Below are 16,061 nucleotides of genomic sequence, written 5' to 3' on the forward strand. Positions count from 1 at the left end.
CAACTGTACCTGCACTCATGTCGTGCGCAGACATAGAGTGGATGTAACGTTTATAGGAGACCATGGATGCCTCAGTTATATTTCGTTTGATTGTTTTCCTTCTTTTATTAAGTCATATCAGCTCAGAGTGTTTTCCAGGATGCTCCTGCGGGACTGACCGTTATGGGAGGTTAGTTTCAGTTCCTTTCACTGCACACAATATTAACAGACATCAGCAGTGTCAGTGAGCAAAGATGATTGTTGTTGTGCTGAGGATAGGACAATGTGAGAGCTATAGTCTGTAAATATGAAAATATGGGTGATTAGAGCAACTATTCTGCCTCAGAATAAAATGATTTGAAATGAACACATTTTATTTGATATTTAGGCCTAATGTATATGTGTATTTTATTTTACAACATATAATTGCTGTCCCTGATAGTACTGTCATTACCAACACACCAACCATTTTAGAAAACAACTTTCTCTGAAAAGTTGGTATTTGTTCATATATGCTGCTGGACTATATCAAAGTTAGTTGCTATTAACAACACTTATTATTATTTAAGAATTAAGAAACACAATTATATTATAGGCTATTATATTATATTATATTGTACAGATGTTGTAAAGCAGTCGAACATCAATGTACAATTGAAAGTATTGAATGTTTTTCTCTAGGTCACTCACATGTATGGAAACTGCATTAACCGGAATTCCTGCGGACATACCGGAAGATTTGACAAAAATCCGAATAGAGAAATCACAGCTAAGTGAAATACCAAAGGCAGCGTTTTCCCATATTAAATGTCTAAAGCATCTCTGGCTGAATTTCAATGACATCGCCATCATAAATATCAAAAGTCTGGAAGGTTTGGGTAACTTGACGGAGCTCCGGTTGCAGGGTAACAAACTTCGTTCAGTACCGTGGACAGCGTTTGAGGAAACGCCCAACCTCAAGATTCTGGACCTGAAGCACAACCGCATTGACGCCCTCCCTGAACACGCGCTAAAGTTTTTACCAGGACTGACCTATTTAGATCTGTCCTCTAATCAACTCTCGGTCGTTTCTAAAGACGTCTTTCTGAACTGGCCTCTCTACCACGCAGAAAACAAGCATGAAAAACCTACAGCGTCCAACGTTGTTCTGGCGCTTCACGGCAACCCGTGGCTGTGCGACTGTCGCCTGGGAGGCTTCATTGAGTTTATCAAATCGTTGAGTCCCCCGTTCATTCTAATGAACGCGTATTTGACATGCTCTGGCCCAGAATTCAAGGCAGGGAAATTTTTCCATGAGGTCGATTTAAAGACGTGTGTGAAGCCAGTGGTCAGCGCCCCGGTCAACAACATCACCGTGCCTTTAGGTGGGAACATCACGCTAACATGCTTTGCCACGGCCAGACCTGAACCTGCCATTCGGTGGACATATGGTCTTAAGATACTAAGAGGATTTCGTGGTAAGAGATATTCTCGTAAAGCATGTTTACATACGTCTGTCTTTAATTAAATAGATCTTTCTTTAAAAATTAGGTAACCCTCGATTACTGTACGCACATATTGTTAGCCTACACATTTGCAAATGATATGCAATAACATCACATTTTGTATGTTACAAAACTACATGCGTTTAGACCTCATTTACTACAATTCATTTTTATATAAAATAAGAATATTTGGTAACAGTAGTTTAGGGTCCAGTTCTCACTATTAAAGGCGCAGTAAGCGATTTTTGAGAAACGCTGTTGAAAGTCGATCGCACCGAGCACCACAACACACTTGTAGCCAATCTACAACGTTTGTCTGAGCTGGTATGCTGCTGGTGACTAACAACTAACTCTGGCTTGTATTATACTCTTGTGTATGTTCATTTTTTGTTCTTCCTTGTCGTTTGTTTGTCATCTACTTTGTATATCCACTCTTGCACTGCATTCGTGCATTTTGGGGGTGGAGCAATGAAGGGAGGGGTGTGTTTGTTTGGGTTGATTTCAGATATCAACAGTGTTCAACAAGGTTTCTCAGAAATCGCTTACTGCACCTTTAACTAGTTTCTTATTAGCATGCATATTACTAGGATATTGACCGTTTATTAGTACTTATAAAGCACATATTAATGCCTTATTCTGCCTGACCATATTCTACATCCCTTAATCCTATACCTAATACCTAAACTTAACAACAACATTACTAACTATTAATAAGCAGTAATTAGGAGTTTATTGAGGCAAAAGTCGTAGTTAATAGTGAGAACTGCACCCTAATATAAAGTTTGACCAAATAATAATTTAATTCTTCAGTAAATGTCAGTTTTTAAAAACACTCAAAAGAGTATATGAAAAAAGATTTTATTTTTATAATATTATATAATGTAATATAAAATAATATACATTAAGAGGAGTTTAAGTGTTGGACAATTGTCAAAAATCCAAACTACTTTAAACCTTTTCAGATTATGCAATTGTGATAAAATTATGGAAAAATACAGTTTGATATTGTCATATCACTAAGATAATAATAATTATTATTATTATTTACAACAAAAATAATTTAATAATAATAATCTTTATTTTCTATAGTGCCTTTAAATGTACATCTCAAAGCGCTTTACAGAAACAAAACAACAAAAATGCACCAGATATAAAATAATTAACAATATAAAATTAAAGTTAAAGCAACAAAATACACCATAGAAAATACACACAATGAAAAATTAATACAATTATTCAATTAAAAGCTACCTTAAAAAAAAATTGTTTTAAGGTGAGATTTAAAAATGCTAAGAGATTTAGCTCCCCTTATCTCAATCGGTAAAGAATTCCAAAGTTTTGGAGCTAATGAAGAAAAGAAAAGTATCTCCCATCAATCTTAACCGAGTTAAAGGAGCAGTTAAGAGACCAGTTTTGGATGAACGAAGGTCACGCGTTGTAGTATAGGGAATTAAAAGCTCGGACAAATATTGAGGTGCCAACCCATGTAAGCAAGTAAGCATCAAAATTTTAAAGTCTACCCTAAACCTAATGGGGAGCCAATGCAAGGACTCCAAAATGGGAGTAATATGATCTCTCATCCTAGTTCTAGTAAGGATTCTACCAGCCGAATTTTGCACTACCTGCAATTTGTTTAAGGTAGCTTTTGGCACCAGAGCCCACAAAGCATTACGATAATCAATACGGGAAAACACAAAAGTGTTAATCAATCTCTCAGCAACAGGAAAAGACAGCATTGGACGCAATCTGGCAATATTTGTAAGATGGAAGAAAGAAGTTTTAACAGTATTTTGGACATGTGGCTCAAATGTTAGATTAGCATCAAAAATCACCCCCAAATTCTTCAGTTTAGTTTGAAACTCCACATTTGAACCATCAATAGTGACTGACCCAGGTTTACGTAGTTGGTGGGGTGAACCAATGAGCAAAATCTCAGTCTTTTCACTGTTAAGACAAAGAAAATTTTGTGTCATCCATTCTTTCATCTTAGAAATACATTCAGAAAGAAAATCAACAGGCACAGTTTCATTAGGTTCATTAGGTATGTAGCTCTGAGTATCATCTGCATAAAAATGACATTTCAGACCAATGATCTCAAAAGCTGGCCAAGTGGGAAAACATAGATATTAAAAAGCAGAGGGCCCAAAATTGATCCCTGAGGGACGCCAGATTGCACAACATCAACCTCAGACCTAAATCCACCCATGGCAACAAACTGCTTACGATCATTGAGGTAGGACTTAAACCAATTAAGGACAGTATCAGAGACCCCAAAAACATATTAATTATTATTAACTAATTATTACTATTGTTGTTATTAATAAATATTGATTTATAAATTATGAATAAATATTAATAATATGAATTATTATTATTTTTATTATATTGTAAAAATACACAAAAATACCTTTTAGTCATACTCTATGTTGTCCTCAATTTCACATAATTTTTATTAATCGTTTCAGAGATTCAGAGCCGTGTAGATGAAGACACTATCAGGACTCAGCTGATCATTCCTTCGCTCCATCTGGCCGACAGAGGACTCTACACCTGCACTGCTAACAATTTCATTGGCAATTCCTCCATTGGTATTTTACTGGATGTGAAATCTCCGGAAGGCTCTCTGTCTCATTCCTCAGACCTCCCTGCTGCCGTCGCTGAGGAAAATGTTTACATCGATATCCGTATTGCCAAGCAGACAGTGTATGGCATTACAATTGAGTGGCGTGCTGTAACAGACAATCCAGCAGAAACCTGGTTCACCATTCATTTTGGCCGCTATGACACAGTTAAGAAAGAGCAGATATACATCGGACCAGGTATTAACACATACTCTGTCACAGACCTGCTACCAGTCACGAAGTATGAAATCTGTGTTACTCTAAAGAACCAGGCTCCTCGGAACGGCCAGTGCATCGTGTTCGTGACAGGCAGCGATTTCAATGAAATGGAACAGAGGGAAAAGCTCATTCATATTGTCGTCATTGTACTTGCCATGGTGCTCGCTGTGCCTGCGGGAATGTACGCCTGCACTACCGATGCCAAGTTCAACTGCTTTGAGCGTTGCACGGAAATGTGGAGAAACAGGAGACATGCGGAGAGCTCGCACACGTCTGATGAGAGGCAGGGCACGTTTGACAGTCTCCAAGCTGCCAGTGATGAGGGCCTCTGCAAGGAGTCCAGCAAGGAGCGGAAGGCCCGACGAAGGTCTGCTGATAAGATACAGAAAACAAAAAATGAACGAAGACCAACAGCTGAGCTTTACTGACACTACACACTGAAAGACATCTATAGACTGATTAATACCCATGAAAGGAAAGCCTACATTGTCATCCAGCTTCAGTGGTCAAAAGGAGGAGAACTGAGTAAAGTTAATATGCTTGTTATGGATGCCACAATCTTCAGAAGAGAGTCTCAATTGATCATGAACTCACGGATCAGCTGCTGCTGGACAGGATTTTCCAAACTGGCAAAAACCAAAGGAAGCCATTGAATAAATGCAAAGTCACTGAATTAAACACTTCTCTCCACCTTATTTTGCATCGCATAAGTAAGCTATTTTCTTTGAATCTGTGACACTTCCAATTCTTTAGCCACTATAGGTAAATAACTAGAAGAATAACAAAGTGCAGTAAACTATTTGTGCTGCATACCAGTGTTTATGATTATGATAATAAATGAACAACAACACACGGGTAGCCACTGTGATTCGGCCGTAGGCTCAGATCTCTGAAAGCGTCTAAACAAATTGTAAAATAGGCGCTGTGTTTATATATGAAACACATATTTGAGGTGTAAATAATGACATTCTTGCCTAAAAAACTCTTAAAGTTGCAGTGTATACATTTTAGCAGGATTTAGTGGTGAGGTTGCGAATTGCAAAATAGAGAAGCTACGGTGGCCGTCATCTGAGACAGCAGAGAGTAGCCAGTCAGGCAAACACGCTCTGTAGAGCAGTTTGTCTGTTTAGGGCTACTGTAGAAACATGCCGGTGTAAAATGGCGACTTAACATGTAAGGGGACCCGCGGTGTATGTAGATAAAAATGGCTCATTCTAAGGTTATAAAAACATAACGGTTCATTATGTAAGGTCTTTATACACCACTGAAAACATAGTTATGCATATTATATTGCATTTCTGTCAATAGATCCTCCTAAAATTTACACATTGCACCTTTAAAACTACATTCTGTGGCACAACAACAGTAGTATTTGTAAAAAATATGGTGGATTTGCTCAACAGTCGGTGAAACGGTTCCAGTGGGGGAATATCGCACGGCTCTCAGCCAATCAGATTTGAGAACCAGAAAAAAACTGTTGTATAAATTAAAATAAAATAACAAATACCAGTTTGCAAAAGCAGCTTTAATAGACTGCTTTTGTACAGGTAAAATAACTGGAAGTGTCTGACACTGGAAGCCTCATACATTCAAGTTACAAATAGCTGAGCTAGCACTTACATTAAAAATAAGGTGGATACACTATTAAAAAATAAAGGTTCTTTATTGGGATCTATGGTTCCATGAACAATCTTTAACATCCATTGAACCTTTCCATTCCGCAAAAGAACTTTCTTTAGATTCTAAAAATGTTCTTTTAAGAACTGTTCACTGAAAGTTCTTTGGGGAACCAAAAATAATGGTTCAATGGCATCGCTACAAAAAAAACAAAAACCTTTTGGAACCTTTATTTTTAAGAGTACAATTATATTCAGAAGGGAACAGACCTTTTATCATCTCAGTGCACTTTATAGATGCAACTAGTGACAAATAGTAGCATTCAAAGTAATGAAGACATTCATAATACAACTGTACATAAAACTGTTCGTAATATTGTGGATATTTCTATTCTTTAAGTGAATTATTTTAGGTTGAGGTGCATTTGTATTATTGTTAAATTCATTGGCATGTTTTAAGTGACAGATTTATTTTAATGCACATGATGCAAACATAGGGATATAAAAGCAGATTAGGATTTTTGATGCCTGTTCCATATCATGTGAATCCAACAGCAAACAAAATGCTTATCTTTTAAAATGGACATTCAGCAAGCCCCTTAAAAAATTCCATATACACTGACCTTCAAAGAAATTGATACTGACTTCAATTTGAACTCTAACTATTGAAAGAGTTGCTGTCTTAGGGAATAAATGCCATGAAGATTGTTTTCTATAAATGGTTTTGCTCATAAAGTATTATATTTTCTTCCTTTTTTTAAAAAAAAAAAGAGTGATAAGTACAATCTTTGTAAGTAAATATATAAATTAAAATGTGTTACTAAATTTATACCATGTTTCTGTAGTTGATTTTGAAATATGTATAGAAATGTATTTCACACATCGACCGTGCAATTTAAGCCAGTTAACTTCACTTGTAAAGATACCTGGAATAACAATAACCCAGACAGCAACAGAATGTGGCCCAGATCCGGCCCACATCTGGTACATGTGGATTACATGCGGACCAGATGTGGGCCAGATCTGGGCCGACACTATGTTGCTGTCAGGGAATTCTCTTCCACCCTCAGACTGAACGATTACCACTGCTGAATTGTGTCATTCTGCACTAATCCAGGATCATTGACAGTTACGCTTTCTTTTTCCATTGTGGTGCTGCTAAACCAGGATTAAAACGTACATGACCAATCGTGAGTCGTCACACTCGCCACGTCACTAAAGTGCAGTGCAGAGCTCTATGTACGGTATGGTTAGCTACCCATGCTGAGAAATCTGTGTGTGGAACTTTTTGTAAACAATTCTAATGGAAATGCTGCTGGTACTAAAAAATGTGCTTAAAGCAAATTGTACAGCTCTCTATTTATGTCAGTGATAAACTATGTGAGTGTTATGACTTTATGTCCAGAGCTCTGTGACCTTAGTCAGCGGGCTCCAAAATAAACTAGTCAAGTCCAAAATAAAATGTACGCATCTTGGTTAGAATGTTCTGTTTTTCTTTTATCCTTGTCCATCAGCGCACTTTGCAAGTTTGTAATCCTCTCTAAAAAACCCAGTAATCCTACTTGCTTCCTACAGAGTATAATTCCATGTCATTTGTGCTTTTACCCCCCAGTGCTGCTTTTACTATCTGAAAACAGACTTTCCTCATCACAGCAGTTTTGTCTCATGTGCAGGGGTGCTTTAAAAAAGAAAGAGAATCATAAAATTGAAAAGCATTCACCTTAAAAACTTTTACAGTGCGTTTGTGTCTTTGGCTATATACAAACACTGTGTTTAGAGATTTAGAAAAGCCAGAGAGAGCAAACACATAATTTGTCTTATAAATCTTAATGTGATCACCAAATCTGAACTTGATGTTAAGCCCCAAAAGAACAAGCACGTGCTAAAATAACCAAACCACCGTGGCACGTGGTTAGTTTCTGAAATATTTGAGTTAACTGTCGGTGTCACATTACTCATAAAATAACATCTGTATTTGAAAAATAAAGCTGGGTTTTAAAATCTGTATTTTAAATAAACAGAAAAAAGATTTAGGTCACCAACTGCACCATCAGCCCATATGATGAAATGTGGCATTAAAGGAAATAATATTTTTTCTCAATCCTATATTACATAGAAGAAAAAACAACAAACACAAGGCTATAGCAGCTTCATATCACAGGACCACTTCACAAATAAGAAAAAATTCTTGCTATACTTAAAATATCTCCACATGAAACATTACACATTTTAATGAAATGTCCATTTATTTACAAAAGGTTGAATATAAACAGAGATCACATCAATTATTCTACATTTAATACTGAACTGCATGAAAAATGACAATATACATTAAATTGGAAGAAAAAAAAAGCACAACATGATAATGTAACTGTATGGTTTTCCTCACTGAAGGATAGGAAACTAAATTTAGCCTACTCAATTGTATAATATTGGATCTGTTTGTGGTTTTCAGGTGTCTATCAGAATCATTTACCAAATAAACCAGCAAATTAATGTTTAGAATTTGGTATTGTTATTGTTCAGTCAAGGTCCAAAGACATTGTATGAGACTCAGTTTTGGGGGAAAAAAAACAAACTATTGTTCCCTTTTAAAAACCATATAGTGAGTAAAAAGTTGATGATTTTGAAAAAATAAAATTCACTTCAGAGGCATATTTCATTTATCCACAGTTAAAAAAGACTTTTGTTTAATTTCTTGATGAAAAGTATCCACAGATGGAGAAATGTCAGAGAACTATGGAGAAATGTCAGAGAACTATAGAGTAAATGTGAACCAATTATTTTCCATCCAGAAGAGGGCAGTACGCATTGTCTTAGCATGCTGATTAGCAGGGTATTAGTTAGTCTTAGCAATTGACACTTTCCCCCATCTCCACTAGATTCAACCTGCAATCCCAGCTGAACTCTGCATGCATACGGTAAGTAGCAGAGTTGTCCTGCTGAGATCTTGTCCTTGCTCAAATCTTGCCTGAAATCTTCACGACAGAGATTAAGCAGAGGGACATGTCTTCTCTCCATTGAAAACTGGTATTTCTACATTTCACTATAATCAGTATCGGTTGGCCATGTTTTTCTGCTCCAGTCTAAGTTTGAGCTCAGAAACCAGTGCTGTGTTGACAGGATTGTCTTTACCCCTTTGAGATCTTCTCTTTGTCTTGGAGGCCACCGAGGCGGAAACCGTAGGTACCGTCCACTCGCGGTCAGCGCGTCTATAATGACTTGGCAACGGCGGGGGCATTATGGGGGCATTTGGAGGCGACGGAGGTGCTCGATGATGAGAATACACTTTGACGTTATTGTTACAGTTGACATTGTCTGTTGTAGGGATCTCCCGTTCATCTCTGAACGGTTGCTGGAATTCGTCTTGTCTCCGGGGTTTACGCTTCCTGCGTATGATGCGACGGGAGGGTAGGATCTTGTTGGACTTGACGTTTCTCACGTATATAATAGTAGAGATCAAGACTGTCACAAAAACCATGATCATAATGACACCACAGATCAAGCCTAGGATATGCATGGGATTTTCCCTACTTTTCATTAAAAAGGACGTCAAAGGTCCCTTGAGTTGAGTCTGTAAAAGAGCACAAAGAGAAATCAAGTCCATAGGACTCAAGGATGATATACTTTAGGCTTCTCTCTGTTTGGCCAGAGACACATGGTAAAAGTGAGGCAGATAAACAATTCCCAGAGAGGCCAATAGCAGTCAACAAAGTGAAATAGTACTATAGTATAATCAGTATAGGTTAGAAAGCACTACTACTCGGGATAAATAGAGCATGACTGCATGGCATCTTGACAGCTGAGAACAGATTGATAGCAATTGATTTGGTGTCTATTTAAATTAATTTGGAATGAGTTGAAGATGAAATGAATTTGAATGTTAAACAGAGTCTGGTTGCACAGCAAGACAAGATCAGAAGGGTTGAATGGGGCACCCAGAATTAAGACCATGCAGCCTCATTGTCATAATCTCAAAAACATCTGACTGAATGGAGAAATGGGCAATTGTTTGGAGCCTGATAAGTGTAGAACAAAAGCTATTATTTTGAAAAATAAGGTATTTTAACTGTGCTCGTGTACTCTTTTACAGACATTTTACTTGCCTTTAAACAACAATAAAGTCATTGAAGGAAAAAATTGAAGGAAAAAAGCTAAGTATTGGTGTTGGTGTCAAAGTGTCTCATGGTCAGGGCCTCCTAATAATCTTTCTGATCTTGCCCCTTGGCTGGACCCGGGACTTTTTCACAGATTTCCAGAAAATTATGGTGGATATGAAAACGGTCAGACAGATGGCGAGGACTACAATGCTCAAACAAATGCTGAAAACAGTCCAGGGCCGAGTTCTCAGACTCAAGAAGTATGAAATCAATCTGGATTTGATCTGTAAAGCACACAATAACAAAAACTTTTTCTCACAATACAGATAAAATAGTGAGAGTGCAGAATATTTCCATGTGCATGATTCAGTATTTTTATAGCATGCATGTTGAAGAGATAAATTTAAATTCTGGCTTATATGTGCAATAACATGACTGTCAAAATGCATAAATGAGAATTAAAAAGGGTTCTTGAGTTGTAATACTAATATTCTTGTTTTCACTTTTTAAATGAATAGGATTCTCAGTAAAATAAGCACTAATAAAGACCCACTTACCGCTTCTGTGATGTCAATCTTTATCACTGTGGTGGTGCTGAAGGATGGTGAGCCTCTGTCTTTGGCCTGAACAACCACAGACCAGGTACAGTCTTTCTGATTGGTGATATTCTGGACTATGTCCATGGACTTGATGTAAGGCTTCAGCTTTATTTCTCCTGTGTCTGCATCAATGTCAAATATGTTGTCTGGGTCGGCTTTCATAATGGAGTATTCAATGACATTGTTGGGCTCTTCTGCATCTTCATCAATCGCCTACAATTATCAAACACAGTCAACTGAGTGTTCTATTACAAAAGCAAAATTTCAAATAGTCTTTAAAATGGCTGCTAACCTCTATTTTCACTGGTGCACCAATCACCATTGTTTTCTCTAGAGAGTTTTCATTAAACGCTGGTGAATGGTCATTGAGGTCCATAATGGAGACGAAGACTTCTGCAAGGCTGTATTTTCCTTCAGTGTCTTCGGCCTTCACATAGAAGTTATACTTGGATTTAACCTCGGCATCTAGACTGGCCCAGGGCTGTGTGTAGATGATTCCAGAATCAGCCTGAATGAAAAACCTTCATAAAAAAAATATAAGACAGGAAATGAGTTCTATTGGGAGAATCAGGATTACACAGGGCTTGTTGTACAGGGATATGTTAACATGATTTAAAGCTTTGAGAACACACTCTCTCCTTTTGAAAACTGTTATGCATACTTCTTGTTATGATGTCATCAGGATAAAGCATCATTTCCTTACATACAGTGTACTGCATACACAATCCTTTAAAAGACTTTAAGGGGTCAGTAAGGTTATTTTAATGTTTTTGAAAGAAAAAAATAATAAAAAAAAAGCTGTTTCCATCCATTTTATTTTAATTCTATTTTAAGATATTTATTCATGTGATGGCAAAGCTGAATTTTCAGCAGTCATAAATCCAGTCTTCAGTGTCACGTGATCCTTCAGAAATCATTCTAATGCATTATGTTGATTTAGTTCAAGAAACATTTCATATTATTATCAATGTTGAAAACAGTTCAAAAGAACAGCATTTATTTGAAATAGAAATCTTAGAAGTCTTTACTGACACTTTTGATTACTTTAATATGTCCTTGCTGAATAAAAGTATTAATTTATTTCAAAAAAACAAACAAAACAAAACAAAAAATGTGCTGCTCTGTATGACTGGCCTGAAACAACAGCTGTTTGACCTGTTTGTTCAAACCCTGGAAGATAGAGGAATGTTTGGAATATCTATCTGGTTATTATTTTTTATTTATTTTATATATTTAATTCCATTTGGTGCAGCTAATATGCAGAAAAGACACACTGCACCTTTAAGTGTGGCTGTTATATGAAAAGGAGAACAGTCTATTTCCTGCTCAAATCCCATTAGTGGATTAACCAAGATGGAGGGCCTGGTAACTCTTTGTTTGCAATGAAATTTAGTTTTGCAGTTCTACTTCATCGATTCTGTATAGAGAAAAATTGCTGTCATTTAACAAAGTGTGTAGTTCATTAAATATTAATTAAATACTGACAATGAAAAAATCTGATGAATGAAACTGCATACAAAAGACTTTATACTGACAACTTAGAAGTGTTGTTGTCAGGTAAATAAAATGAGGCATACGCTGCTATTAACAGGCTGTGTGGTCTGTCTGGCAGAAACAAAACAGAAAAGATCCCACGCTTACTCAGCCTTTCCAATGAGAGAGTTCACACAGCAGGAAAAAGGAAGCTTACCGCAAAGATTTAACATGCCTGTTCTGCCAACAATCCATCATTTACACATTCATATGAGTTATATTTATGTCTTTTATGCTCTATAAAATATAACAAGTATGTTACTATCAGAGATCATGAATCTGTCTCTGGGTTTGGGAAGCCAGATTTATTGAATTAAGAGCTGAGAACAGTGGGAGGACTGAACTCTGTCCCAAGAAGGCAAGAATATTTCAGCTATTTGAGCGCTGCCTTTGGAATCTAATAAAAGAACTGAAAATCGGATCCACTTTGGTCCAGCTAGTCCTGAGGACAGCTAGAAAGCCTTACAACAACATAGAAAGTTATTGGAAGTTGAATTCTATCTACAGTATATTAGCTGTAGTATCTGTAGGCGGTGTGTGATGAATCGAGGTGAGCTCACATCCCTCCTGTTCTCCCATTCACTAAATATTCTGTGTTTTGGTATTAATGATGTTGCATAAGCAACTGTTTTTTTTTTTTGTTTTTTTTGTGTGTGTGTGTGTGTGTGTGTGTGGCTTTCCAGTTGGCAGGCATTTCGTCAGAAGGATCTCAGGCATTAAAAAGACCACACACACTGAAACGGAGGGAAAACAACAAATGGGGGGTAGGGTACTCACAGGTCCGCTCCTGAGCCATAGATGGAGTATTTGACCACACCCCAAAGACCAGAATCAGGATCTGTGGCCTGCAGAGAGCATAAGGAGCAAACGTCATCAACTGGCATCTGTTCTCATACATAACTGAGATGCCAACATCTACGTAACAGAACAGATGACGTTTTGAGCCAAAAGGCAAAACATTAGGAGCGATGTGGGATTTGTTAATCAGGCTACGTCATTATTTGCCTTGTACTCATGGTTGTAGCATGTCCTTATGTCCAAGGTCAAAATCCGGCAGGTCATTTAGCAAATTGTATTCCAGAAGCAGGATAACTCCTATGTGGCGAGCACTTGTTTACACAAGGTGAGGGTTTATCTCAATAGGGTTCAATCTCTCTATCCACTGATGAAAGGCAGAGTGGGACAAGTTTATATCCTGACATAAAATGAGTTTAGCATCGTACCTGCATAATGGTTAGATTTGGAGAATAACTCCCCCTGAGGGATATAGTCAGTCAGGAATAACATTTTATTTTTTATACTTCTGTTCCAAAAGTCTATTTTTATACAGTAAAAACAGTGACATTGTGAAATATTATTACAATTTAAAGTAATTGCTTTCTATTTTAAAATGTATTCCTGTGACGGTAAAGCTGATTTTTCAGCATCATTACTCCAGTTTTCAGCGTCACATGATGCTTCAGAAATCAAATTGGTGCTCAAGTAACATTTTTTATTAATCAGTAGGGATGCACCGATACCGATACTGGTACTCGGGCCCGATACCAAGCTCGTGTACTTGTACTCGTACTCGTAAAAATACCCCCGATACCAAAGACCGATACCTCGCGTGACGTAACTGAGAATTTTCCGTGCACAGAGACACCGGCGGCAGCAGCAGAAACAATGTCAGCCTAAGAGGTGTGGAAATACTTCAAAATTAATGATGACAACCGACACATTGCGATCTGCATGCTTTCAATCACAATAGGCGGAATCGCGCTGAATGACACAGACCAGAAGCGCTCTCTCTCTCGCGTGCGCGCTCTCTCTTTCTTGCGCGCGATCCCAGTTCTCTCAGACAGCGCGCGATCGGTTCTCCTCGCGCCTGAATGGTCAAATGCACACATAGTTGTCAAAATGTCCATCGTGTGGAGTATCTCACGTAAATACAGTTGGTTATGGCTTAAGTGGACGTAAACATTTGGGTGAAAACAGGATAAGTGTCAGTATCCATGGATTCGGTCTTAAAGGGTCCGTAACCTGTATTTGTCATTAATGTTAATAAAACAACAAAATATGTTAAATAAATGTATACATGGTAAATAAACCTACTGTATCTGAAAAACAAGTTTATTTAATTTGTATCTCTATAGTATTTGTTGTATTGTTTGTAATTTGTTTGTACATTTCTTTTTATATAACAACAATTATATCTTGTAGGTTATTGGACACTGTGAAATTTTTGTTCTTTAAGTTTGTGACAAGCACATAAAAAATATTTCTTTTTTCATTAGAGTAATCATAAAGAAGCTGTCCTACATTCATTAGTCTCACTGTGTTGTGCTTGAAAAACTGCAACATCAAAAAAAAAAAAAAAAAAGAGAGAGAGAGAGAAATTAGTAAATGTATAGGCATCGGTATCGGTATTGGCGAGTACCAGAAAAAAAGTATCGGTACTCGTACTCGGTCCTTAAAAAATGGTATCGGTGCATCCCTAATAATCAGTTAAACACCATTGTGCTGCTTAATAATTTTGCAGAAACTGTAATATTGTAATATATGTTTTCAAGATTCATTGATGAATAGAAACTTTATAACTTAAATAATTGCGTCTATTTTAAATACTATTTTTTGTTAAATTATAAATGTCATTACTGTCACTTTTGATAAATCTAATACATCCTTGATGAATAAAAATTTTGATTTCTTTAAAAAAAATATTACTGATCACCCCTTTTGGACAGTAGTGTATTTTATGTCTTAAGACCTTATATTGTTTTTAGATTCACTATGATGTTTGTTCATATAGAATTAAAATAAAAAGTAAAATATTTTGAAATAAGCATGATCAGTATCAAAACAAAAAAGATCAGTAAGCATGATCAGTAACAAACAAAGCTGTACCATTTTGTTTGAGTATTCTGACGCAAAAAAGAGATTGTTTCTGCCACCTGAATGCTATAATAATATGACCACTTCATGATGATATTTTTGTCTATTAAAGCACAAATCTGGGGTTTTAGCGTTACACAACTGAATGAAAATGATAGCCATCTGGCAGCTTACCACGTAATAGACTGTTTATCAAGCATTCACATACTGAGCATGATTTGGGATTCTGATCCAACCCCTAAAATGTTATATTTAGATTAATAATGCGTATAATGCGTCTTTTTCCATAAACAGAGCAGAGTCTGGAGAGGATGACAAACATGTTAATCTTTTTGTGTTTATAACGTCTAGAGTGTTCTGTACTCACGGTCACAGACACAACAGTGGATCCTCCGGGTGAATTTTCTGGAATCCGGGCGATGTAAAAATCAGAGGAGAATTTTGGAGCGTTATCATTGGTGTCTAGCAGATGAATGATTATGTCTGCCGTAGCACTGAATCTCTCAGGTGTGTCAATCTCTACAGCGAGGAGCTGAAAACAATGAGCATAACACATTTCTGCAACTGGTAGCATATTACTGATTATAGTAATGTAGGGCCATTCTCAAGCCATTTGTGTCCGCATTACTAATAAAATTAACAAAATCATTTGATAGATTTCAGTTAGGATTTAAAGCAAAAGTAATTGTATTTTTACAGGCCAATTTTCATGTCCATTACACTTTCAGAGCATAAAAAAAGATAATTACTTTTACTGATATGAAAATATTTGTTTGATATTTCTGAGAAAATGGATAATTTGACTCACTTTTTGTTTAAGCCTGTTATTTTCAAACATTGCTGCTCTTTAAACATGTTCCTGAAAAACTGGACCATTTTCTGAGAAAGACCCTGTGAAATTCTGTATTTTATTGCATTTTAAAGTCAAATTTAAGTACAACATCCACAGTTTCCCTGAAACATACATGACTGTTTTTCACGACATTTTTATTCAAAATATTCACATTTGTTAATTATATCATTATGATATATAACT

The 16,061-nt window shown here is 36.6% G+C and overlaps 2 protein-coding genes across 6 annotated transcripts in view; one reads left to right on the plus strand and one right to left on the minus strand.

The window, feature by feature from the left end:
* The first annotated feature begins 62 nt into the window (after positions 1-62).
* On the plus strand, positions 63-7,377 carry lrit2 (leucine-rich repeat, immunoglobulin-like and transmembrane domains 2). Its single transcript, XM_051917236.1, has 3 exons — positions 63-169; positions 661-1,436; positions 3,929-7,377. Exons 1-3 carry the CDS (start codon positions 63-65, stop codon positions 4,729-4,731), a joined length of 1,686 nt encoding a protein of 561 aa, XP_051773196.1. The 3' UTR covers positions 4,732-7,377.
* Positions 7,378-8,146: 769 nt separating this feature from the next.
* The window catches only part of cdhr1a (cadherin-related family member 1a), a 131,961-nt gene continuing 124,046 nt past the window's right edge, over positions 8,147-16,061 (minus strand). For 4 of the 5 annotated variants that reach the window (XM_051917865.1, XM_051917866.1, XM_051917863.1 and 1 more), the window contains 5 exons: positions 15,393-15,557; positions 12,929-12,996; positions 10,911-11,139; positions 10,577-10,831; positions 8,147-9,493 (listed from right to left, as the gene is read on the minus strand). In XM_051917865.1, coding sequence (XP_051773825.1) covers positions 8,972-9,493; positions 10,577-10,831; positions 10,911-11,139; positions 12,929-12,996; positions 15,393-15,557 — 1,239 coding nt within the window. In that variant the 3' untranslated portion in view covers positions 8,147-8,971. Of the gene's footprint in view, positions 10,304-10,576; positions 10,832-10,910; positions 11,140-12,928; positions 12,997-15,392; positions 15,558-16,061 lie in introns of all 5 variants that reach the window. The other variant, XM_051917868.1, reaches the window with a different exon arrangement.

This window comes from Ctenopharyngodon idella, chromosome 13 (genome assembly GCF_019924925.1).
Source record: "Ctenopharyngodon idella isolate HZGC_01 chromosome 13, HZGC01, whole genome shotgun sequence".
NCBI classification, from domain to species: domain Eukaryota; kingdom Metazoa; phylum Chordata; class Actinopteri; order Cypriniformes; family Xenocyprididae; genus Ctenopharyngodon; species Ctenopharyngodon idella.